The sequence below is a fragment of the Cryptotermes secundus genome, unplaced genomic scaffold (assembly GCF_002891405.2).
Source record: "Cryptotermes secundus unplaced genomic scaffold, Csec_1.0 scaffold533, whole genome shotgun sequence".
Lineage (NCBI taxonomy): Eukaryota > Metazoa > Arthropoda > Insecta > Blattodea > Kalotermitidae > Cryptotermes > Cryptotermes secundus.
This window is the reverse complement of record NW_019731275.1, coordinates 1-27649: the sequence shown is the minus strand read 5'-3', so window position 1 is coordinate 27649 and position 27649 is coordinate 1. Positions and strand designations below refer to the sequence as shown.

Here is a 27649-nt window from a genome sequence, read left to right as displayed (position 1 = left end):
AAGCACCAGTATAGTTGCACCATTCTTGACCTCAACACTAGATGAAGGTAAATGCTCACCTTCACGCTTCTGCCGCTTTACCCACGGTAAAGCTGAGGACGACGGTACAAAAGGGCTAAATGAAGGGAAGGGTTGTAACCAAATTTTCTGACTTTCCACCCATTTCCGGAAAACATCCTGGCGACTTAAATCTAGGTAGATATGATAGAGGATCTGCAACTAGCATGCGACAAAAATTCCTGCAGAATATAGCGAATTAATCTCTGAAAGGAAGGTTATTTTAAGACAGAAAATATGAAATATGGAACCGATCCGTGGATGGAACTGGCTTAGAATTCCGTCCAATGGCGGGCTGTGATATTAATGTTCTTCTGCCACGAGAGAGCTATTTAGTTGCTTGAAAATCTGTAAATTGCAACGTGTAATTTATTTCCATAGCTTGTGTACCCTGAGGCGTGACATTAGAATTAACAGACGCAAACTCTCGGATAGATTAAAATATAGCAATAGTAACTTGAGCGCTCTCTAGTAAGCGTTAATGTAAATAGTCTCAGCGTTTACGCAATCACCTGATAGATGGTAGACCCGACACACGGTACAAGGAACTGTCGGGAAAGATCGATTGCATGTTCGAGCTAAGCCTTTGTTTTGCACGTCTGTGTTGTTTTGTTTTTGGCTGATCTTGCAGAAAACACACAAAACAACCAAGATGGAATCCATTAGTGGAGTTGAAAGAGAAATTGATAAAGTGTTATCAAAATTCAGTGGCGTTAATGAACACGCAGACAGAGTACTACAAGATCTAGCGAGAAACATAGAGTCACTAAAGAATGAATTAGATATCGGTAAGTTACTTCTGTTCACCTAAATGACAGCTCGTAAATAGGTATGTCATGTAAGGTCAAGTTAATATTTCATGACTTATATTATATTAAATTTCAATTGAATAACACTGTTCTTTCCGAAAAAAGAAATGCTCAGTAATACCACAATATGCTAATTTTTCTCAGTTCCACCAGATCAGGAATTGACGGCTGCTCAGGTAGTGATACTACGACAAACAATGAACAAGATCCGAGAAACAGTACATAGAATAGCTTCAGAACACCGAGATCTACACAGCACAGTGTCCAAAGTAGGAAAAGCTATTGATAGGGTAGGTGTTTTCATTTGATTTAAGTTAATACCAAATGTGGAGTTTGCCAGCATTATGTGTTACACATCAATTTGTGGATCTCTCGTACGTAATACACATAAATAACAAAAGGGCCTCTCAGTCACTCAGTACGTACCATGACCATTACGAATAAAATAACCCATAAATGGAATTGCTTCACGAGTATCTCATGTCCAGTGCACATTGATCCTGTTGGTTTACAACAGATCTGTGATGCTTAATGAAGGTGCATTAGATGACATTTCTAGCCCATACACATGTTAAAAAACAGTTTCTAGAAATATGTTTAAACATTTATCAGATGGTCTATAGGAGGATGGGAGGATACACAGGCCAGTGGTGTAGATCCTAGAAAATGATGTTTACCATTCAAAAAGCAAGTTACAGTATGCAGTGTGGAGCTTTACTTTCTTGCTTCTTATATATCTCTCCATAGCATGTACTAAAAGCTAATTATCCATGTGCTTAGTTAAGCATCACACCATGAAAACATACGATGAGGGAGTGGAGGCATTGCTCCATCTGTTCTTAACCTTGATGCTAGATGAAGATGAATGGTCAGCATCACACCTCGGCTGCTTTGGACACAGTGGCAAGGAAGAAAATTGTTTCCCCTGCTAGAAATCAAACCCCAGTTGTCCAGATGGTGCCCTAGTCATCATAATGACAGAGCTGTTGTAGTAGTACTGTGGTACTAAATCTGGAGGAATAAGTATTAAATTGAATAGTCCTGTCTTCTGAGATATAACACCATATAGTCTCTGTTTGCTACTTGCTTCATGCTGGTTCCTTGCTTCGCTTATTCTTCAACCCGAAAGTGGAGGTGACATGCTGCTCCACAATGTTGGTCCAGCAGACTATATGGCATTGTATACCAGAAGATAGAACTTGTCATAACCACTGCTGTGAGAACCTCAAATCCTACATGTATTAAGCTCTTCTTCCATACTGGCTGAATGATGAGGCACTTAAACATTAATTTCAAATGGTCAACCTCACTGCCATCTGTGAGCCAAGTGACTATAAAATATGGGAGCCTCGACATCTCACAACCCTATAGGCTTCCATGGCCTGTTACAGGGATAGCTCTGCCCTTTTTTCTTTTTTAACCATTGGAGCAAGGCAGTTTGGACATAAAGCATCATGTTGGACAGACTGTGTTTATCAGAGGATCAAGTGATGGATAAGTATTCCCAGAAAATGTCACTTCATGAAATTTCACAACTGATGCTAGTACAGTAAACTCCCAGTTACCCGCATCTAGAATTTTGATCCAACTGGCAGAAATTTCAAAGAAAAATTACCATTCTCATAAAGTTATTCAAAACTAAATTTGCAGTGTGCCTATGTTAACTACCACACAGTATTCTTTCAGCTGCCACTAACAGCAGTACATGTTATTCTCCTTCATGCAGGTGCCATTACAGTAGAGGTTAATTGAATCTGTGACCTGATTATAACACATGTACCTGAAATCTTTCATCCCTGAATCCGTTGTCACCTAGAAAGACTCAAACACAAGAACTAAAGTAAAAATGTGTTTTCACTCCGTACTGGGTTTCTCCAAAGCATGTGCTTTCCACATGCAGCCAGTAGATTCTTGTAACACCCTATTTCCCATACATGCTGGATATTGGAGAGTTTAGTGTATTTGGTTAGATTTGGGGTTAGTATAAAAGTTTAAGCTCTAACATTATGCCACCAAATACATTGTTTGATGATGTCAATATTCCTTACACTGGTGTAAACAAGAGCTTCTCATTGTTTGCCAACACTTCCAAGCATCTGCATAAATCATATTTAATATTTTGGTGTAGCCCTCTGTGGCTTTTCATGTAAGGCCATACACTTCTGATACTTTATGGAATTCCAGACAAGGTGGACATGACAGCTGTCAACACCTGCTGTACAGTTATCAGAAAACATACGAGGGTTGGAACTTTAATAGTGGCAACACTGCTGTAGAGATGCCATGCAACGGAACCAAATAATGTCGCCTATACCACACATTAGTTACATACCTACCTTACCTCAAATGGACTCTCCCTTCTCACATCACGCGCATGCGCAGTGACAAGAAGAACAGAACCTCGTGTTAGCTGGCGGTCTAATGTAGTGTTGTCACAATGTTTTTGAAACAGGAACAATGGAGTTGGATAAAGATTGAATGTGCCAGAGGCTGTACAGCACGACATTGTCATTAAGGTGTTCAAGAGGCTTGCAGGGAATCTGCATTGCCTTACAGAACATTGGCAAGGTGGGTAAAAGCCTTCAATGACGGACGCCAAAATGTGGCAGACATGCGCTGGCCAGGTCGTCCTAGTGTCAGTGAACAAGAAATGTATGCTCTTTCTGCATTACTGGAGAGTGATCGACGCCATACGATTTGTGAGCTGGCCCGAGAGACAGGATTAGCGCATACAACTGTGCTTCACATTCTGAAGGAACGCCTGGGCAGGAGAAAAATTGCATCACGATGGGTTCCACATGATTTGACGGAAATGCAGAAATGGCTATGATACGACGCTGCTTGTAACCACTTGGAGTGCTATGAGCATGAAGGAGAGGCTTTCTTACGCCTATCATTACGCTGGATGAGACATGGGCCAAATCGTACAAGGCACAAATGAAACGCCAGTTGAACGAATGGTGTCATTACGGGTCACCACGAAAATCAGAAGTTCGTCAGAACCCCAGCAGTGTGAAAATTATGGTGATTCTCATGTATGACTGTGATGGTGTTATCCTAGTGCATACCATTCCCTGACAGCAGATTGTCATTGCGCAGTATTACTTTTCATTTTTGGAACACAACCTGCGACCAGCTTAAAGAAGCGGCGACACTTTCTGCAGAACCCACCCATCATTTTGCAGGACAATGCTCGGCTGCATGCAGCGCAAGCTGTGGCTGATTTGTTCGATCGATGGGGCTGGGAAGTGCTGTACCATCCACCATACTCCCCAGACTTAAGCCCTTGTGACTTTGACTTGATTCCTAAGATGAAGGAACCACTTTGTGGCATTTGCTTCAGAACTGTTCCAGAGATTCTTCAGGCAGTAGACCGCGCCATTTGAACTATCAACACAATAGACGCTGCTAAAAGTATCCTATGACTTACACATCACTGGCAACGGGTTGTACACAATGCTAGTGACATTGAAGGACAGTAAAACTTTGAAACATGCATCTATTTTGTATCAGCTGTAAATAAATAGTTGCCACTATTAAAGTTCCAAACCTCGTATTTGGGGAAATTGATGGAATGGAGAACAGTTACTGTCCACTGTGTCTTCCACATCATCCTCAGTACACTACCTATAATTGCATTCCCAGCCCCAGTGATATCAATTGCTACATTGATATGGTATTGAAGAACCAAGCATGTCTGATTGGATACAAAGTCTCCTGAAGTTCAGACATGATCTGATATTTGAAGTATGGTAAACAGACTGTACTGAGAATGAAGTATGAGGAGCATGGAGGGGAAGAGAAGTGTAAGAGATGAAAGCACCCAGTCACATACGATTTTAACCATTAATATTTATTGGTAAGATGAACTACTTTTATATAAAAAAAATTCAACTAAACCAACTTTAATGAAAAGAATGCAAACTGTGTATTTCACAACTTTTATTACACACTGAACACTTTCATCTGGTTGGCAGCAGTCCCTGTTCTTTTAAGTGAAGCTTTGACCCTTCTGATAACTTAAGTAAATCATGATTTATCATTTTCATTAGCTCCATGAACCAGGAGAAGTTTCCATTACTGTCTTGTCTTATTCCTAAACTGCTGTGTGGGGGGCAAATAAGTTGCATAGGCTGCAGGAGGAAAGAGAAATGTAAGAAGGTTGGGATGTGGCATAGTATATCATGTGTGGAGTGTAATATTTTAGCCATGTCTTGATTTAGATAGAAGCAAAGCAGTTTTATAATAATATATACAGCCCAGGTTATTTTGCTCAAATCCTGTTATGTGGCAATGCAGTTGATTTTTCCCTTTACAGTCTTTTGTAGCAGATTTTGCCTCAACGAGTCGGGAAGATGTTTTTTCTGGATCAGACAAAGTGCAACTGTTAAACCAAGTGATATGTCAGCACTTTTATAGACAAGGAATGCTGGATATAGCAGATGAACTGGCTCAGGTAATGCAACTTCTTGTGCTCGTTACTGTGGGACACATGGTTAATACAACTATGACAACCATTATGTTGGGTTATAAACAGATATGTCTGAATTTATAATAATAATAAGATAATTATAAATTAAGTCCCCAAGATTGATTTTAATATTATCCTTCCTTCTCACAGACCAAGCAGGTTGGTGTAATAGTAGGATTCTGAGATTTGATTTCATAAGATTCATAGTTGAAATCTTTGCCAGGTTATCGGCAGTAACACTTTTGTCTTCCAAGAGGTTCCCCAATCAAATTTCTGATTGCATTTATTTTTTTGTCTCCTCAGCCTCCTGAATAGGTTGGTTTAGAAGTGATGCTATAGACTTGTATTTAGGAGGCACTCAGTTCAAATCATGCCAGGATTTTCATTGCTTTCTCAGTTTCTCTAGTATCTCAGGCTGAGGTTGCTTCCTCCCATAGCTTTTCCAGTTCATAATCCATCAGTGATCCTATTGTCCAGCACTATAATCTTGACACTGAAAGCGTCATTAAATAACACAATCCCCTGCCTCCACTATGTACATGTTCAAGCTAACATAGCCATGTTTTTCACGGTTTTCTTCACTTCTGGCAAATTCAGGATTAGTACCATTCTCATCTGTTCCATTTCATTATTCATATTCATCCTGGTTTTCATTGCGATATAACCCATGCAGATAAGGATGCTTTATGAAATAAACTCAGAGACAGGCTGTATTTTCTTTACGGAATTATTTTTTGGCCGCTTAAACTCTTCAGGGGCTATTATTTTATTTTCTATATTGACAGAGATGTAGGAGAAGTTTTGCAGCTTCAAACCTTCGCCTGGAAGTTCTCAGCCCCTCCAAGGATATTCTGATAGTACCTTAAAACAGGTCACATAATTTCTGCAACAAATTTTATATAGTAGAGACCTTTAAGTAAAGTCCTGAAGTGACATGGGGCTTACAGAAAGAAAGACTGATGTTTTTGGGGTTGAAAAACAAAGACTGAATGTTCTCACATCTAACTTGTAAATATGACTTTAAAGCCTTTGTCTGCTATATGCACATACTATTTCAAAAAGTAATTCTTCAGGGAACTACTGCCTTGAGTAATACACAGTGATAGATGGTTTGCGAGGAAAGTAACTTCTGTTTTGGAAACAAGTTAAAGAAAAGGGAAACATGTGCATTTTTTGTACACGACAAAGCAAACAAGTGATGTAGTGCAGCTGCACCTTAACAAAGGTGAAAAATCCTGTCACAGATTTTCAGGAAGTAGGAAATGAAATTCTGCAGCTGGCTGGCTTCTTCTCTGATCAGAAGAGGATCCAGATAAGCTTCAGCTGGAACTGAATGACTTTTTTTAAAAGTATTATACTAATTTTAAGGACTTTGGAAGGAAGATGTTATCAGTATTTGTGTTTATGTACACCTTTTGTTAGGAACTGAGACTTCTTTCCCCTTTAATTCCTCTACTTATGATCCATGACTGCATAGTGTTTGCTCTACTAGTTGTTGCGTGTTATTTGCCTAACGATGTTACCCCGGAAATATTACAGTGACAGCTCAGGTACCATTGCTTAGCAGCAGTGAGTAAACAGTCATTGCTGTGTAAGGTCTACAACAATATGTGACTAAAGGAAGCACCCACAGTGGATTGTGTGCTAGCCAGTTGTAAGCTAGAAACCCCTCGCTGCCTAGCAACGGCTGAGTAAACAGCCAGTGCTAGGCAAAGCCTCAAACAATATGGACAGTGATATGTTTTCTGTAGGTCCGACTAGATTATATAAGAAGATACACTGAGTGGGAGTTTGACAGCAAGACGGGTGTGTGGAGACGGGGTCGAATACCTCCACCGTGACCCTGCGAGTCGTAGGAGGCAACGAAAAGGGAAGTCTCAAATCTGAGACAGTAAAATATTGTCGCGAGTACCAATGGACTCAAGACCCGAGAATGACTGCACTGGCAAGGGCCAGCAGCATTTACAAAAGGCAGACCCGTCCTCATCAGAGAGGGCGCCCCACAAAAACAAGACCGTAAATGCCAAACAGTAATAAATATCTGGTCATGAGCCCTAGTGGGGCTCAACACCAAGATTTATTGACTGACTGATTGTCAGTCGCAATGCGACTTGGACTTGGAATTTGACAGTTCTACATTCTAGTGAGTTGTTAACACGAAAGGACCGACTGTGAAATGACTTGTTCAACATTCTGTGTTATAGTTATGCTGAACTGTAGTTGTGTCATTGAGTAATAAAGTGATGTCGCAAGAATACGCCTCGAGGTCTTATTTCACGACATTTCAGCAAACTCTTCCACTACTGGAGCATAATAAATCAAATTTGAAGGTAGATTGAAATTTGTCTCCAGTTTGACCATTGTAATGTACATATTTATACTGAATACTGGCAGAGTTTATCAGGAATTGTAAGCAACACTTTTGGTCACGTAAACCGAGGGAGTACCGGCAATGATTGTGTGTGTTAATGTTTAAAAACTCCTTTAAAAGAATTTTTCTGACATTGGAATATGACCTCATTATGGCAAAGCAATTGTAATTTTAAATTTCATTCTAGTGAAATGTTTGACCACTATTGATGTTGACCCATAACTATATTTGGTGCTGTTTCCTTTGTCATCTGCCTTCTAGATTACATTAGAATACCATAGAATATTTACTTGTAATGTTAATTAAATTCATGTTTTATGCAGGAGGCTGGTTTAAAAATGGAAGATGGTGGTAAGGAACCTTTCTCAGAACTCAACAGAATCCTTGACTCACTGAAGCAGAGAGATCTAGGCCCAGCTCTGGAGTGGGCTCAGTCACATCGAGAGAGTCTGGACACACAAGTATACAGATTTATTTCTACAGCCATTGTACAACATACCATTCATAATGTCTTCTGCACTTTCCACGTTGTTGTTTCTCTTATGACACTGTCAGTATCTCCAGACTGTAGTGTCAGATAGTAGGTCATTGGTGAATAATCAATTGGAAAAGAGCAGATGTTGCCTGGTGAAGGTAGTATCCCAGCATTTGCCTGGAGGAACGCAGGAAACAAAAGACCTGTCAGGATAGCCTGTGTCCCAGCCAAGAATCAAATCCAGAATCTTCAAAATATGGGGCTCGAGCATTACCATTGTATTAGGCTGCTGGGTACCTATGTTTACAGCAATTATGCTGTCCTTACATCACATAATTATTCCACTTTTCCTGAAGTCTTCCTGGGTGTCAGCTTCCTTGCAGTTTATACTGCAGTCTCTATCAGTATTCTCTTATTTGTTATTCTATCCAAATGATGTATTAAATTCTCCAAAAGACAAGTCTCCTGGGCAAAATAGGCTGGGGACCAGGGGTACTAATATGAAATTGCAGTTTGTTCCAAATTTCAGAATAACCTTAAGTTACTGCTGTACAGCCATCATAAATATAAAACAGATATATGTATATTTTATACAATGTGTCATACACATATTCATTTCACAGAACTCGTCATTAGAATTTAAGTTGCATCGTCTGCAGTTCATTGACTTAATACAACGAGGACAAGCCGGCCAAGCTGAGGCAATCCATTATGCACGCACCCATTTCCAGCAGTTCATTAATAAACATGAGAAAGGTAATTGATATTCCATGTTCACGAAAACAATTATGCAGTTGAGTGTGGCATGATCTCAATATGCAGTTTTGCCTTGCTATGTTTCCCACTGGTAGTTCATGTATTGATAGGTCTGCTTGTTCTTCTTACAATTAACAAATCCAGGAAGGAGAGTCCTTCTTCAAAAGTTAATAATCTCAGCTATTCAAGAAATTCCACAACTTTACAGAACCTGAAGGTTCACTACGACGTTCACAAGAGCTTGTCAGAGCCAAATGAATTAAGTTCACAGTCAAACAGCATATTTACCTTATTTCCTTGAGATCTGTGTTAATATTATCTTCCCTTCTATGCCTGGGTCTCCCCTTCATGTATTCCATCTAAAACTAAAACTGCTATAACTACCACCACCCACAGTGGGAAGAGTTATTTTACAGGTAGTAATTTTTATTGTTAATTTTCTTTTAGCAACTAAATAATTTGTGTTGTTTTATGCCTTGGTCTTGCTAGGTAAGGCAGTTATATTTTAATTTTTGTTATGTACCAACTTAAACACTGCATATTATTTTGAGTATTATTCCTTATGCTGCTATACCTAATTTTAAATTGTGAATGACCAGTGTATATATCAGTGATTATGATATCTTTTTGATTTTAATACTATACATACATACATTTCACACTTCACAAGTCAAAAATACAATGGACATGAAACTGGTCACAAGCATAAGACAAATAAACGAAGCAGAAAGACAATACAAAGCTAAACAAACACTGTAACTAATTATTTACTGTATGCTCCAAAAATTCATAAACTGTATAAAATGAGTTATTCATGAGATATGAAAATAAATTATTTTTGAAACTGATTCTGTCCTTTCTAAGACTTTCAATGGTCTTTGGCAATCTATTAAATAACCTAATACCAGTAAACATAGTGCCCTTCTGGAAAACATAAAGATTTGAAGTTGGAATATAAATTTGAGTTTTGANACTATACATACATACATTTCACACTTCACAAGTCAAAAATACAATGGACATGAAACTGGTCACAAGCATAAGACAAATAAACGAAGCAGAAAGACAATACAAAGCTAAACAAACACTGTAACTAATTATTTACTGTATGCTCCAAAAATTCATAAACTGTATAAAATGAGTTATTCATGAGATATGAAAATAAATTATTTTTGAAACTGATTCTGTCCTTTCTAAGACTTTCAATGGTCTTTGGCAATCTATTAAATAACCTAATACCAGTAAACATAGTGCCCTTCTGGAAAACATAAAGATTTGAAGTTGGAATATAAATTTGAGTTTTGATTCTAGTGTTCAGGCCATGAACCTCTGAACCTGAACAGAAATTATTTTGATTATCTATCACAAACAACATTGAAGAATAAATGTATTCACATGACAATGGTAAAATATTNTAAACTGTATAAAATGAGTTATTCATGAGATATGAAAATAAATTATTTTTGAAACTGATTCTGTCCTTTCTAAGACTTTCAATGGTCTTTGGCAATCTATTAAATAACCTAATACCAGTAAACATAGTGCCCTTCTGGAAAACATAAAGATTTGAAGTTGGAATATAAATTTGAGTTTTGATTCTAGTGTTCAGGCCATGAACCTCTGAACCTGAACAGAAATTATTTTGATTATCTATCACAAACAACATTGAAGAATAAATGTATTCACATGACAATGGTAAAATATTTAATTTCTTAAAAAGGCTTCTACATGAGTCTCTGGGTCCCACTCCCAATATGATCCTTATTACTTTCTTTTGTAATTTAAAAACTATAGAATTATTAGTCAAATTGCCCCAGAGGACTATTCCATACTTAATGATAGAATGAAAATAAGAAAAATACACCATTCGCAGGGTTTTTAAAGGCATTATTTATAAAGACATTAACAGCTGTGCTGTAAATAACCATCTTTGGGCATGCTAGTAAGAAGTACATTTGTAGACTTCATTTCTGCTGTACAATGTAAAACATCCTTCCTTTAAATTTGTTATTTAATAATGCTGTCAGTATTGAGACTATGTAGTGTCGATAGGATGATTAATGAATGTGGTGCAGTTGGTGGAATGAGAACTGGCAGGGGAAACTGAAGTACTTAGACAAAACCCACCCTAGCGCCACTTTCTTCACCACAGATCCCACATTACCTGACCTAGGATACATGGTATTGGCCCTTGGAAGACCCACTGCCATTTACTGGTTTGTGAATCAGAAATGGTTGAGAACTAGTAGTTTTAGTTGACCTGTGAACTCAAGATATAAGGAAATGATACTATTAAAATGAATTTAGGGTAGGCTAGATATAATTAGCTTCAGTCAGGGTCCAATGGCTGCTTTTTGTTATAAAGATGGACTTTCTTTTAAACGCTAGCATGAACAGCAGAACACCTATTTAATGACTGTTAGTGGGTGTATATTGGGAGTATATGAGTTTGCTCAATTCTAGTCATACAGTGGCCAGAGAGTTAGATATTTGGTTACATGTGCTGTATATGAATGTATCAACAGTAACTGGATTATTCTAATAAAGAAACATTATCTCTGGTTTGTTTTTTGTAACCCTCTCAGGCCCAGATAATCAGGAATGACTGCATTTTAGGACACTATGTTGTGAACAATAGGAGTATACATATAAAAGAATCTGTTTTCTTATACTGCATCTTCATCCTTCACCACCACCACCTCCTCCTCCTCTGCCTTTTTGTCATTTTCTTCTCACCATATTTTTCATCATTGTTTTTTTACTCCTTTTCCATCTCCATTTTATTTTTCTGTTTCTCACCATCTAGTGCAGTCTTGACAGATAATAAAAACTTAATTGTACACAAAGGTTTGCAAGTTCATGCAATATGAATTCAAACATTTGGTTTCTGTAACATGGTGAGATGTGATGTTCTGACTCACACGGCTGTGTGCTTAGAGATATGTACTTAAGCACTGCTTCTGTAGATACAAATCTGCACATTCATGCAGTATGGGATTCAAACATCCACACATCATGATTGATGAGAAATAAGTAATATTCTGACCCACATGACTGTATGTTCAGAGAGGTACACAGTGAAGTGTTGCTACTGTACACAGAGACTTTGCAGAGTCATGAGTATGGAATTCAAATTTGTATGTTATGATGTGACAAGAAGGGAATGTTCTGACCCACAAAATTATGCATTCAGAGGTACACACTGAGACACTGCAGACGGAACGTAGACTGAAAGCCTGCATGTTTGTTCAGTATAAGAGTCAAACTGCCTGAGTGCTATGTGACACTAGATAAGCCATATCCTGGGCTGCCCAACTATGCATTCAGGATCTAAGGAAATAATAATTAATAACCCACAAGTGTCAATATGTGGTACTAGTTTGTATGTTGTTTTGACTGATGGTCTAGATACTTCTGATGATTTCACTGTGTATTGAATGCAGTGTATTATACTATTCCTTGTCCAGTCTTATCATCTTACGCCAATACAGTTTTATGCTGATTGATTATTCATTTACTAGATAATGTTATTTTGCAGAGATTCAGAATCTTATGGGAATGTTCCTATACCTGCCACATGGAATAAATTCCTCCCCCTACAGTCACCTTTTGGATCCAAACCTATGGGTTGAGATCTATGATGTGTTTACCCGTGATGCCTGTTCGCTGTTGGGTCTGAGTGTGGATAGCCCCCTGTCTGTCTGGTGAGCTATGACATTTATTCCTATTTACACACTTCCATGTCAGCTTTAAAGATGGACTATATTAAACCACTGTTATAGTTATTAATATATTTACATGATTTTGTTTATTCAAAATGCACTGTAAAGTTAATTCCTACATTCCATAATTTTTAAATTTGTATCTCTATGATAGGTTTATATACTTCTGTAAGACATGAAACAAATGTGTACATGGTATGAAACCTTGGCTACCACCAGCATGTTTTATAACTAACCCTCGCCTTTTTTGAGACAGGAGTCTCCTTGGCAGTAAAGTGGCTGGAGGTTGAAGCTGACAAGTAATCTTCATCTAGTGCAAACTTCTGTAACATCTGGATCTTAATCTCTACATGCCATACATGTGTTTATTGCAATGTGTTAAGCCACAGGAACAAAGTTACCCTTTTGCCTTTAGCTTTTGTATATAAGGTCTTGATGTGGGTGCAGTAAATCTAATTGTAGTATTTGCTATTGCAGTATAAATGCAGGTTGTACAGCATTACCAGCCCTCTTAAATATCAAACAAGTGATGCAGCAGCGACAGGTAACAGGAATCTGGAATGGAAAGGATGAACTACCAGTAAGGAGCATTTGTTATCTTGGTTACTGCATATACTGATGATGAAATAGTATTTTGTCACTGACCAACCAACCAATTCGTATATACACCTGAATGTAAAATAACTTCGTAGAATCAGTGTTGAAGTTACAAAATTACAATAAATACATTCATCATTATTTTGCATCACTGTCTTTACTTACTTACTCATGGAGCTGAGCCCTTCTGGAGGAGCTGCCTATTGTGCAGCTACTCAAAAATTTCCCAGCATTTTATCGGACCCGAAGGTTCATTACCGTGTTCACAAGAGCCCTCCACTGGTTCCTATCCTGAGCCAGATCTATCCAATCCATATCCCATCCTAATATTGTCCACCCACCTACGCCTTGGTCTTCCCTGTGGTCTCTTTCCTTCTGGCTTTCCCACCAATATCCTATACACATTCCTCGACTCCCCCATTCGTGCTACATGACCTGCCCACCTCATCCTCCTTGACTTGATCATTCTAATTATACTTGGAGAAGAGTACAAGTTATGAAGCTCCTCATTATGCAGTTTTCTCCAACCTCCTGTAACTTCATCTCTCTTTGGTCCAAATATTCTCAACACCCTGTTCTCAAACACCCTCAGTCTATGTTCCTCCCTTAATGTCAGATACCAAGTTTCACACCCATACAGAACCACAGGCAAAATTATAGTTTTGTATATTCTACTTTTTGTTTTTGGCCAACAGATGAGAAGACAAAAGGTTCTGGACTGAATGGTAGCAAGCATTACTCGAGCTCAGTTGCCTCTTAATAACATCCTGAATCAGGTTTTGATCTGTTATCGTTGTCCCCAAATATCTGAACTGTGCCATATTTTGAAAACATCTGTTTCCTATTTTTATGTCATGATTATGACCTGCATTTTGGTGACGAGACAGTAACATATACTTAGTTTTCGCTGTGTTTACTTCTAGACCAACTCACTGTCTTTTGACAAACATTTATTATAAACATAAATCTGTTGTTGACAGAGCCAATGAATAGAACACTTGTTCCCCCCAATTATCTTTACATTTCTATAATTTGCAAATAACCATCATCATAAAATATTTCAGAACCAAGTGTTAGAGTTCTGTTGTTTCTATTTTTAAACAAGTTCATAATTTATGCTACAGTTTTTTTTAACTTCATGTGACACCTCAGCTTGGCAAAGATTTCATGGAATCCACCCCATCTCCCCTTATCTGGACTGCGTCCATGCATGCACACGTGCAAGTATGGGTCAAAAAACAGCTTTCTCAAATCGCCTCACTTTTTCATTTTAGAATCACATTTTAGGCTGTCAGTGCAGAGTCCTATGCAATTCTCCCATTTTATTTCCTTCTCATCTAGAAAATGATTAATTAGAATGAACACTTCCAAGACAGATTTTTGCATTGTACTGTTTGCACATAGATTAATTACATATTGTCCCTATACTTGAACTACCCTTATTGTGTTTATTTAAACTGGCTTCATTATCTTTTTCCTTACTCTTTTAAACCATCCAGACATTCATCAATCAGTGCAGAAATTAGTAGTAAGAAATTCAATATTCATGTAACCTTTATCACATCTAACAGATTAACAGAAATGGTTCAAATGCAAGAATTTAACAGTTGCAAATGTATCAAAATGCCAGTTATCAGGAGTCAGTGTTTACTCTTTGTAACAGACATTGAACCATGCAAGAGATTGTGATGGCTGAAGGAAACTTTTGATTGAATGCAGCAATCTTGTAGCTGCAAGGAATGTGTTTCTGAAGGAGTGCACAAAATTAAACAATTACTTTCTGACATTTTGTGGCTTCTAATGGCAAATCCATGTTAAAATGTTATATATATATAATTCAGTCAGTAACTGCAGTCCACACAAACCACAAATGTTCTAAACAAGTCCACTAACCTTCACCTAGGAAAAAATGATGTACATTTGATGACTGCAGCAAAGTGCCTTCCTTTAATCATTTGGTGCTGTGTACTTTGTTGCAGATTGAAATAGACCTGGGGCAGGACAGTCGGTACCACTCTATGTTTGCATGTCCTATACTGAGACAGCAGAGCACCGAGTCGAATCCTCCTATGAGACTTATCTGTGGACATGTGATTTCACGTGATGCCCTCAATAAACTTAGTAATGGCAACAAGTGAGTTCTGTGTCGTTCTGCGTTAAGTAGTTGGTTGGACTTTGGATTGAGGGGGAGTAATTCTCAATTCAGAGTGTACATTGTAAACCATATCATATTCTGATATCATGAGTGTGATGTAGGGAATGTTAAAGGGTATATAATGAATGGGTAAGTCTGTAATTATACAGTACTTTATCACATAATTGACAAACCCTAAACTCTTCTGTTTAAAAATTAAAGTAACAATTAATATTCCTGTAGTTCAAGACTGAAAGACAAAACAATCTGTAAAGTGTAGTCACCATCATCTAATAATAGAAATGACAGCAGTTATAAAATCGAAAGAGAGCTGGAGTATATGTCATTTGGCAGGAATCATTGTCTGATATGTTTCATGTTACATTACGTGCAGTATGACCTTGTAGCTGTGCATATACAGCAGGAAAGTACACTGTGCATCACCAGAGAAACATATTGATGACATGTGGTGTAAGATCTGAAATTAAAAGACTTCTTTATGGATCTCAGATTTGTTTTTCTTTGTTGAAAAATTAATGAAACGTAATGGAGTTGGGGGGGGGGAACCCCATGTTTTGTTCAATCCTATCAGGCCTACCCAATTTTAGATAAAAGTTTTAATTTTTATAGACAGTCTTTCAAGAGAAATGTAATATTTCCAGACATCTTTGCATAAATCACACTCCAGAGGTATTCTACTGGAAAATTTTGAGAGCTAAACATTTAAAAATATGGTAAGGTGCTTTGAAAGAACAGTAATAGTTAAATGAGAAACATGACAGTGCAATAAAAAGACTTCTTAAAAGATCTGTCATATTGATGATGAATATCAATGTATAGTGACACAGCTAATCATCTGAGAAGGCTCCACTGCATTAAGGTCCTGTGAAAACGTGAGGTTTTATATAGGAAAATCATGTATTGGTTTTATGGCAGTTCATCCAATCCTTGAAGGTGTGATGGATGTAAAATGTCTTTGAGACCCACCCAGTATAGTCTGATTGTTCATACCTAGCTTCACAAGAATTGGCTAATAAGCAACTGATATCCTTGACAGAATCAAGAGATTAGACACGCAGTCTGCTTATTGAATGCCACGTGAAAGGGGGAATTATAACCCTTCAATCCTATAAAAGTAAAGAGTAACATTCATTTAGTGATAAAGACTGAATTTGTAGCAATAACAGTTACTGGGTTGTCATGGGCAAATGACTATTAATGTGTGTTATCTGTTTCAGATTGAAGTGCCCATACTGTCCAGTTGAACAGAATCCATCAGATGCTAGGCATATATTCTTCTGACTGCCCATTCTACTTCCCTGCCAGTAGGTGTCTTAGTGTCTTCTTGTACTTCATTTACATTTGTGGTGGACATATTATGTAGAATTGATTACCTTAACAGTATGAGTGGAATGTGCCATCTACAGTACTTACAGTGCACTGATTGTAAACAAACAAATACACACATGGAAAGATAACAGATTCCTTGCACTTGAATTTGTTCTGTTCTGATGTGTATCATGTAAACAGTGAGGTAGAATGCTTGTTCAAAGGAATGTATGATTAAGTGGTATGTCTGCACATTTATGATTCCTATCAGGCATTCAAACACCTTAGTTACCAGAATACAGCTTGTGAGAATTCCACATTCATCAGAATTTTCATAAAGTGAATTAACTGAATGTAAAGGCTTTTCTAATATTTTCCCATATACTTTTTTCTCGGCTCTGACGTTCATCCTTTCTTCTCATTATCATTTCTAGTTTTATGTTCCTGTCTATCTTAATACTAGTCTTCTAAATATCATCACTGTGACGTGGACCATCTTTCTATCCCATCTACAACTGGCATATCACTGCATTCTCACTACATGTAAAATTTCCTTTCTAGAACTTAAGCCTGCCTGTCTTTATTTTTCATTTCACTCTTCTCATTTTGAATGCTTCTTAGGAATTTCATTTTTGTGATCCCATATCAACTACGATCTCATTGTGTTTGTATGTGTGAAAATTTGACATAATTTCATTTTTTGCTTAGTGTGCTTTCACAGGTTCATAGTCTCACTTTGCATCTAATGAGTTTGTGTTTATGTTAATGGATTCTCAGTCTTTTCCTGTCTTATCACAAATTTGTCTAATTTTTATACCTTTTTCCCTTTGACTTAAATGTAAATATATAGTAATAAAGTTTCCATAAGGAGAAGTTATTTTTCAGAATGAAGAGTAATTGAGTTATAAAAGGAACTGTGACTCCCTGTGTTATTTGTGTGACATGCATAAGATGGATGCGTGATGGAAGAAGTGGTGTTTGTGTCCATCCAACAATCCTTCCATCTGTTTCATCTCCAAAACTACCAAATGGATTACAACGAAATACACGAGATTAATATTACCCTGCTTAAACCAAACTTTACTAATTTCCTCAAAACCCAGTACCTGACCTAGATCTACTTAGGTTTAGATATTTTATGTGAAACATTTTTTTTCAGTATGAAATGAAATGGAATGAAGAAATCTGCCACTGTTTTAAAAAATGCCAGTAGCCAAAGTATAACATTATAATACCCATAGTGACTCACATCTTTTTAGATATTTGAACATGTGAATCTTGAACTTTGACCCTCCTACCATCTTATCCAGTCCCTTCAAACTTTATCTTTTATGATGTTTAGGGATATGCCATTCACTGCATATGAAATTTTTTCCTTGTTCCTACTTCATCTATCCTTTTTTGCAACCAGTTCTTAACAGCTGCTTCATGAAACAGTATAACAAAACTGCTCAATTCACATACAGGTTCAGAAGCATTGTACATATGCAGTTTTTATGTTAAAAATGAAACATGAAAGATTTTACACTGCTTTAATGCAACTAATTATTTAATGATATTTTGTAACATGGCAGATACACAGCAGCTCCCCAGATTCCATGAATCCCTTTCTTGGAAGAGAATGAGAATTACTTTTCCTAAAGAGTTTCTTCATAGTATGTTGTGCCCTCTCTCCTTCCAGAAACTTGACCTGATCTGTACCTTAAAACACAATGTTCAGTGATCAGTGATCATTTCCCTCTTCAAAAATGTTAGTGTGGCTGTACAATCATTCAGTTGGAACATACTACAAGAAAATAAAATTCTTCTAAAACACAGGACCAACATTAGTAGATTCTCAGTACTGCCTGACTACAGGGGTTCAGTTTTCAATAAAGGCCGAGTTTCACCTCGTTCTGATTATAACAACACAAACCTGCCATCAGAATTTTGCAAACCATTAATGAACCATGGAATTGAAGGGAAAAGTTCATCAAAATATCTGAGCTAGATTCACATGTAATCAGTTTTATTACATTACTTGCCATCTCTCATGAAATATGTACAAAAAGTTCAACAACTATTTTTGTAATAATTATGAAGCCATCTATTTTTTGCATGCTATGATGCCTGATATCACTACAGGATGTCCGTCTCACACTGTTTGTGAACAATCAAGAACCAGTCTCATGTCACTGAAATAACAATGAAAGACTCTGAAGACACTTGTATTCATAGAAACATTAAAACATCTGGAAATTATGGTTACCCCAGTTAAAATTAGAATGAAACCCATCAAACACACCTCATACAAAGCATATTAATAGAACACCCTTTGGTGCACTGTATTCAGCATGTTATGACCTATACATGCTATCTTCAGGAATGCCATTCATATCTTTAGTAAATTAGAGTTACATATTATTTTTAAGTACTTAAAAAGTTCATATGAATTAAAACATACGATTAATGATGAAGATTGTAAGCCTTTATTATGTTAGAAATTTTAATCAGAATCTGCATCTATGATATGAAAAACAGATGTGCTTGCTAAGTACAGTTTAATACAACACAGGGTTACAATACTCCAGTGTTGACCTATGTTTCAGTCCATATGTAAATCTTAAATACTGTAATAAGTTATACCATGTAACCCAGTAGATCACTATAGTTATGAACAATGCCCCTAAGGATGGCCTAAACTAGGCTGAAACTAAGCAAGCTGGCTCAAGAAGTAGTGCTTCTGACTCGTATTCTAGAGGTGGCTGGTTCAGATCCCAGTCCTAATAACAGCTATCCTCAGGTTTTCATGGGTTTCCTCTGTCTCTGCAAGCAAATGCCTGGACAGTACCTCAACTATTCCACAACTGGATCCTTCTACATCCTTTCTAATTCATTATGCACCAATCATCCTATCACTTGTTGCTATATAGTCTGAAGTATTAACAGCATTGTTGAATAAACCATAAATATACTGTGATGTGCTGCCAGAAAGGCAGGACGATAAGTTGTCCATCACTCGTCAACAGCTAGCAATTCCTAGGCAACAGTGCCTAGGAAATCGTTGTCCCGGAGATGAAAGTCTAACAATGGGGTTTCCACCGTTTTTCGTAACGAATTGTTTGAAACAATAAACACGTATTCCTGTGGCAATAAGAGATTCGTTCTATAGCAGCGGGCAAAAGAACTCTTTGACAAGGTGTTCCCTGTTCAACCCGAGTGCAGGATATAACAGTTCTCATCTGACAAGAGGACAGTTAGTTCGTATTTCATGAGAGCTAAGGACAGTTGAGCTCTGAGCAGAGCAGAAGACACTTTACCAAGTTTAGCGGTGCGAGAGTGTATAACATTGAAGAGGAAACATCCAAAGATGTTATAAGTGTGAATAATTGTATTTGTGAGTGTAAAGAGTGATTGTCCAATAAACGTATTCATCCAAATTTGAGACCCACACAATTTCTTGCCGTGTTGCCTAGGAAAGACGCGACAATATAAATAGGCTGAAATAGATTAGCAGATGAGCAGATTATAATGTACTAAAGACAGTTATATTACTATACTTCCATAAGTCATATTTCATAGTTTAATTGTAATTTTAATTTGTATATAAGGCAAAACAGAACTCTAATTTTAATGTACCCTTATTCACTTGAGGGCTTCATTTCATAATTGATAGAGGGTGGTTCATGGTTAACCTGGACTTCTTTCCTTCTATGCAACCCAGGTCCAAGAATTGCTGTGGTTAATGCAGGCATGCCTTCAGTATACCGTTTCATTGACTTAACAAACGTCATGTTGGTAACCATCTTTGTCTCACATATTTTGGAGCCTGTGCCATAGTTCAGGCAGTTAGTCTCCAGCTTCTCACCATGGCAACCCAGGTTCAATCCCTGGTCAGGTCATGTGGCAGATAAAGTGTCCCTGAAGCAGATTTTCTCTAAGCACTTCAGTTTTCCCTGTTTTTTCTCATTCCACCAACTGCTTCACATACATTAATCATATGGCACTATACAGTCACCATACTGAGAGCATCATTAAATAACGAACTTGAAAGTTTCTGTATTTTAGAGGCAATGTATCTTGGTGGTTTTGCCAGTACATGGCAGAGAAGTATTGAAAATTTCATTCGAAAAGAGACACATAAGCGCTAATGGCTGAATAACAGGCAGGCCGCACAAGTGAATGCCAGGTCACCAGGGTGCCTAAAATTTCATGTCTGTGTCTTTTCAGATGACAAAGAAAATCGCTTTTTCTTCCTTTTCTTTACCCCTCTCATTATCTCCTGTCACCCTTTCTCCTTTATTGCTTTCACATGCATTTTACTTGTCTGTCATGTCATTCCTCTCCCCCTTCTTTTGCCCTCTCTTTCATGTTGAAACTTCCCTCACCCCCATTCTTCCATTCTTCTGTACTATTCATACCTTTGTCTCCTTCCAGCCTTCCTCCCATATTCTTTTCCCATTCCCTTTATTTGTCCAGCCCATTAACCTTCCTCTCTCCATGGGAGATACAAGGTTTTCCCCCCCATATCCAGGCAATGCCTGAAGATACTTCACATCCTTCCCACAAGTTTTGTGTGTATATTCCAGTTCATTCAAAAATGCAAACTGGAGTTAATTAACCATAAAATTTTTAATTCCATCAAGTTTCCATTTAAATTAAAAAAAAAAAAAATTAAACATATCCAAAGAAATGAAAGGAAAGGTAAATGGAAAAGTTAGCAAGCAAGCAGACCAAAAATAAAATATAAGGTCATGTTTTAACAACAAAACTAATAAGAACAAGTTAAACATTTCCGTCCAGTGTGAATGGTTAAGATTTTTTTCTTATTTCAATTATTCATGCCCTTACATGTTTTGGTCTTCAGAGACCATCTTGTAAGGGCATGAATAATTGAAATAGGAACAAATCTTAACCAGTCACACTGGACAGAAATACTTAACTTTTTCATATTATTAGTGTGATGGACCAGAATGAAACAAATTAAAAACTAACAAGTTTGGATTTATCATGCCATTACTGGCTTTGTACTGATGATAATGAAAAACAAAAACATTCATCAACTTTCTACCACAATTCAAGTACCTTCCATCATTCTGCTTGTTTCGCATCCAGTGATGACATACTTCTCCGTTGCTTCTCAAATATCTCCTTCAACTGTTCTGTAGCTGTTTTTGGTAGGTAAACTGGGCGAGAGAGGTTCTCCTGTAAAATAACAATTAAATGACATTTACTTTCCTAAAGGCATGATAATCTGGAATAAATATAAATATCTCAACAAAGTTGTTTTAGAGGAGAATCTTCAGCACTTGCAGTTTCTGTGGTTTATTTTACCATATTATTATACACAGACTATACAGAGTTGAATGGTATGATGAAGTGGAAAGGATTTTAATGGAAAAAGGCAGGGCCTAATCAAGATACCATCCTGGCATTTGCGTGGAAGAATTAAGAAATACCATGAACCATGTGATTTGGTTCATCCTGGTCTGTCATGTTTAGAGACCATCATCAGGAGGATTGATTGATATATCCTTCTGAAGATGGTCTCTAAAACCGAAACATGTCAAGGATGAAAGATTAAAAAGGAAAGTAGGAAAAAACATTTTAACAGTCGCGCTGGGTGGTTTTGATTAACCCTTTATAACCATGAACCACCTTACTCAGGACTGCCAGTGTCCTGGCCAAGATTCAAACTGAGCACCTTCAAAGTGCAAATCAAGCTGGTTACCATTATTCCTACCATTTCAGTGCTTCAAGAGTGAAAGAACATAGGAGTTCCTTGTTCTAATACTTAGTTAAAACTAGTTCCAGTTATTGCTGAATTCTGCTAAAGCATATTCTTTTTCCTTTTTTGGTTTGTATCTAATATTTCTGATGTGATATAATAATTCAGAAATAAAGAGAGTCACACAAAATGCAGTTTGACAGAGTAAACAGTGGCTCAGAGACCAGCTGGTTACTCCCACAAGGATGTCATCGGAGGATGAGGAAAACAAAAATATCGAGAAAAGTTGATAAGAGGCCACAAGCCTTATCCCTTACATTCAGGGAGCAACAGACCACACTGTTGCACTACTCAAGAAAAGGGATCCGCAGTATTCACAAATCACTAAAGAAAATGACAGTCTGTCACAAGACTGATCAAGAACAAGCAACCCCCAACACAAAAATTCAGCAATTACAAGATCCCCTAGACTTGTGACAGTGACCATAAGTCAAATGCAACGTCACACCTCCACTATGATATAAGCACACAACCAGAGACACCAGGCTACAAAACCAACAATAAACAAACATACTGCCAAGACCAAATATGGCATCAGATTTGATAGAAATGAAGCCGTAGCAAACGCCCACAATTACCATCCCTTTATCTTCAGGGAAGCCATTAAAATAGTCAAATATCACCATAACTTCAGCACTGTGGACAAATTCAAAATAAATAAAGTCTGGTGTCACTTCCTTTTCTTCAGACTTTCTTCATAACCACAGGACTTTCCTATGGAAAATACCATTTTCACATCCCCAATCTTACTCCGAATGGGAAAAACATATTATGCCATGGCTCCTTCCCAATGGAAAGCACCATGCTGAAACCCCTTTTTTTCTACCATAAGTCCTATATATTGGCCCACATCCTCCTTCCACTTGTCATTCTGAAGATGGCGACTGAAATGTACACCAAACACAGGAACAGCTTCAACAAAAGACACAGCTAGGCCTCATACACAAAAATTACACATCAGATACAGAATGTACAAACCTAGGGACCAGAATATACTGTCATGGGGTTTGGAATGGTGAATAGATTTACTGACCACTTATGCACACAACTCGGAACTACAAGCAATTACAGCATCACTGATAATCTTCACAATTCACAAATTACCATAGCATTTGCTAAGCCTTTGTAGCCTGACATGTCTTCACCAGCTGTTCCCTGGCAATTGCTTCTAACAGTGGAGATTCTTCAGCTCCTTGCACTCAGGTCCTCTCTTCACAGCCTCCCCTGCAGAACTCAACTGAGCCTTGGTGTTGAGCCTCATCTGGCTCATGACCAGAAATTTATTACCGTTTGACAGTTACTGTCTTGTTTTTATGGGGCGCCCTCTCTGATGAGAGGACGGGTCTCTCTCTTGTATGTGCTGCTGGCCCTTGCCAGCACAGTCTTTCTCAGGTCTGAGTTCCTTGGGACTCACGACCATATTTTACTGTCTCAGATTTGAGACTTCCCTTTTTGTCACCTCCTGCAACTCACAGGGTCACGGTGGAGGTATTCAACCCTGCCTCCACATTGGTTTCAGATTACTCATTAAGCTCCAAACCTCCCAGTTATAACATCTCAGCACAAACCACATAGAAAACGCAGTTCTGCTTTCATTGCGTGTATGTCGCAGGCATTAACCTAGCAACAGCTGCTGTTTACAGTCACCGCTTAGCAATGGGTCTATACGCCATGATATGGTTTGGCGATTCATTTCTATTCATAAAGCCCAGTAGCCGAGATGATAAGGAGGAGGAAACAAATATAAACATAAAACAATAATCTTTATTTTTTGTGTCCTGTTGTGCATTGTGTAGTAAAGGTATATTTTGAAAGTCATGAACACAACAAATGACTAAAACTGATATAAGAACATATGATATTCACTTTATTTACATTCCACTACACGTTTTGATCCGCAAAGATCATCATCAGGTAGTACACAAATACATGGCATCACTGAATTATCTCTTAATTTCTTTAGCCTGTTTTAATAGATAATTCACTGATGACAGATATGTTTTCATAGACCACCTGATGATGATCTCTGCTGACTGAAACATGTAGTGAAATGTATAAACCAAACATCAAACATCATAATACTGTATTATATTTAAGCATCCTGTTGCACTATACACTTCTATATGTAATAATACAAATGCCGTCGAGAATGCAACAATTTATTTGGTTGTAGTTCTTTATCTTTGTCTTAAAACTTTAAATTTTGAATTTTAAAAATTTTAAATTGCAATTCTAAAATCAAACTGACGAGCGTATGTTGGCGAGATTTTAAACTAAACTGACAGGCTGCTGTTTTAGATTTTGGACTGTGTGCAGTGTGACAGCTACGTAGTGAAAAATACACCTGATGATGGCCAGTTATGGCCGAAACATGTAGCGTAGAGGAAGAAAAGACAAAGAACTACAACCAAATAAATTGTTGCATTCACGACGGCATTTGTATTATTACATATAGATCATAATATTGGTTTAACAATTAAATGTTGTGCTGGTGGCTCTCAAAATGACTATAATACAATACACCTATCCTTGCTTAGAAAGGAAATTAGCAGGCTGGTGCAGCAGCAAAGCTCTAAACTTTTATTTGGGAAGTGACTGGTTCATGCCTCAGATAGGACACCAGCTAGCCAGATTGAGGACTTCACGGCCTTTCTCAGGAAAATGCTGGCTGGAATATTATCTTGATTAGGTCATGACCACTTCCAAATCCTTTCTAATTCATTATTCACAAATTATCCTGCCTTCTGCTGCTATATAGTCCATGATACTAACAATGACACAGATTCATCATCCTCATTTAAATACTGCCATGTCTGAAATTCAACAGAAAGGAAAAAGAATGGAGTCTATATTCAAAAAGAAACTCAATTCCTCCCTGCTTCTCTATGTGCCAGTTGTACTTATCATGAAAGTTTAAACAAGATCTGAAATGCTCTCAAATCTCAAATACACAACCACAAAACCATCAAACTAATTTGGTGGAACAATCTACAGTACGGCAACCCCTTATTTCCACTATGTAGGATTTCATGTTCTCAGAGCAGTGGTTATGAAGAGATTCAGCTTTTGAGATACAATGCCATGTAGTCCGCTGAAATCCAATCACTGTTCTGGCTGAACATGTCACTTCTATATTCAGGGTCAAAGAAGAGGCCAAGCAAGTTGACTTTCAACAGTCAGTGCAGCGTTACATTCCCAAAGATAGAACTCTCACCTTAGTTTCATGTTCAGAATTTGGTCTACAACTAAGGCTCATGGAAGTATGCAACTTACGTTAGGAAACTCTACAAGGTTAAGCTGAGGATCCCTGTTCACAAAGGGACTCCATGGACCTTGAATCGAGGGGCAGTCTGTGTGCCACAGCTTTCTCATTCTGATTATTTGATTTCCTGACTGTGTGCAGAGTAAATTCACCCATTTGATAATCTCATCTCGGGAATGGTTGTGGCAGTTCACGTAGTGCCTCTCCCCATTCACTGGAAGAGAAATTAACCGCTTATGTGCACATGGCAAACTCTTCATATGTCCTAGCACCACCATGTAAACTGTAGTCCTGAAACCAAACTTATTCTACTTACCAAACCATACCAGGGCTGTGAAAACTATCCCTGTGACACCATGAATATCAAAGATATCCAGAGTACATTGGAACCTCGCTTAACAAGCACCTCTCATGAGTAATTTGCATAACGAGCAAAAATATTGTAAAAAAAATGACTCACTTCACGAGCAACGTTTCGCACGAGTGACGAGAGGGGAAGTCCCGGATTGTGCGCCTGCTACATCAATCTGTGTTTGGCACTCGTTCCGCTAGCATCTTAGTGTCGCTTGTGATCACACATTTTTCCAAACTTGTGTTCAGACATATTATTTGTGATTTTTTTGTGTGCAAAGTTTAATAACCCTTGCAAAAATGTCCCCAAAGAAAAAGCCGCAAAAAGACAGCCATAAGAGAATAAAAATAACCGTAGAAATGAAACGTAAAATCACTGAGAGAGAATGAGAGGTGTGAGAGTGGCTGATCTAGCATGCACGTACAATCGGTCTACATCAACGATATGCACGATTTGGAGTTGCATTGTGTTTCACAGCAAGAAGTTGTGGAGGGGAGTTTGTCAGAGGAGGAGGAGGTAACAGCAAAGCAACAGTCTTCTGGCGAAATAAGAGAAATGCTGAAAGCATGGGAAACTGTTGCATCGTACATTGAGAAGCATCACCCTAATAAGGCAGTGGCTATGCATGCTACAAATTTATTTAATGATAATGCTGTGTCGCATTTTCACCAAATTTTGAAGCGTCGGCAAAATCAAATGTCTCTAGACGGCTTTTTAGTAAAACAGAATTATAATATTATATTTAAGCATCTTGTTACACTATATATGATATAAATTCCGTCCTAAGTGTAACAATTTATTGTAGGTCTTTCGTTTTGCCTTCTTCTACACTACATGTTTCGGCCGCAAACGGCCATCATCAGGTGTATACACTCATGTAGCTGTTACACTGCACCCAGTTTAAAATTTAAAAACACACAGGTCTTCCCAATTGGCTAACAGGATCTACTTTGCTGCTATTTGTCTGATTCGTACATCATCTTTGTCACCCACACACGTCAATTTTGACATTCATGAACTGGCACTTTAAAAAACTTCAGTTCTAATTTAGAAAAATTCCTTTAAAATTTTTTCAAATTTTAAATAACCCTGAGACTTTTAATTTTAAATTTAAAATTTGAAAAAATTCTAAAGGAGTTTTCTAAATTGGAACTGAAGATTTTAAAAGTGCCATTTCATGAATGTCAAATTTGATGTGTGTGGGTGACAAAGATGATGTACAAATCAGACAAATAGCAGTGAAGTAGATCCTGTTAGCCAACTGGGAAGACCTGTGTGTTTTTAAATTTTAAACTGGGTGCAGTGTAACAGCTACATGAGTGTATACACCTGATGATGGCCGTTTGCGGCCGAAACATGTAGTGTAGAAGAAGGCAAAACGAAAGACCTACAATAAATTGTTACACTTAGGATGGAATTTATATCATATATAAAAAAGAATTATATATGTATCATCAATAATAAATTATATATTAATTATAAATAATTATTTGGATTTCTTCGTTTTCTGCAAATCGAATTCGCATTCCAGATTGGTTCATTCCGCA

At 37.6% G+C, this 27649-nt stretch overlaps 2 protein-coding genes across 6 annotated transcripts; one reads left to right on the top strand and one right to left on the bottom strand.

Annotated features, from left to right (window-relative positions):
- Positions 1 to 624: 624 nt before the first annotated feature.
- On the top strand, positions 625 to 17608 carry LOC111866831 (E3 ubiquitin-protein ligase RMND5A). 2 transcript variants are annotated; one of them, XM_023856129.2, is made up of 9 exons: positions 625 to 845; positions 1011 to 1156; positions 5185 to 5322; positions 8032 to 8169; positions 8807 to 8939; positions 12478 to 12643; positions 13139 to 13241; positions 15238 to 15392; positions 16631 to 17608. In XM_023856129.2, exons 1-9 carry the CDS (start codon positions 710 to 712, stop codon positions 16692 to 16694), a joined length of 1179 nt encoding a protein of 392 aa, XP_023711897.1. In that variant the 5' UTR covers positions 625 to 709; the 3' UTR covers positions 16695 to 17608. The 2 variants fall into 2 exon arrangements, with proteins under 2 accessions (XP_023711897.1, XP_023711896.1); XM_023856128.2 differs by having other exon boundaries at positions 629 to 845; positions 1020 to 1156.
- Positions 8252 to 25964, bottom strand: LOC111866832 (39S ribosomal protein L43, mitochondrial; the record flags this gene model as incomplete). Of its 4 annotated transcripts, none has more annotated exon segments than XM_033752429.1 (3): positions 8252 to 8360; positions 21786 to 21905; positions 25762 to 25964. In XM_033752429.1, coding segments are annotated over 2 exon segments (317 nt in total), but the record flags the coding sequence as incomplete, so codon positions are not given.
- Between the last annotated feature and the right edge of the window lie 1685 nt (positions 25965 to 27649).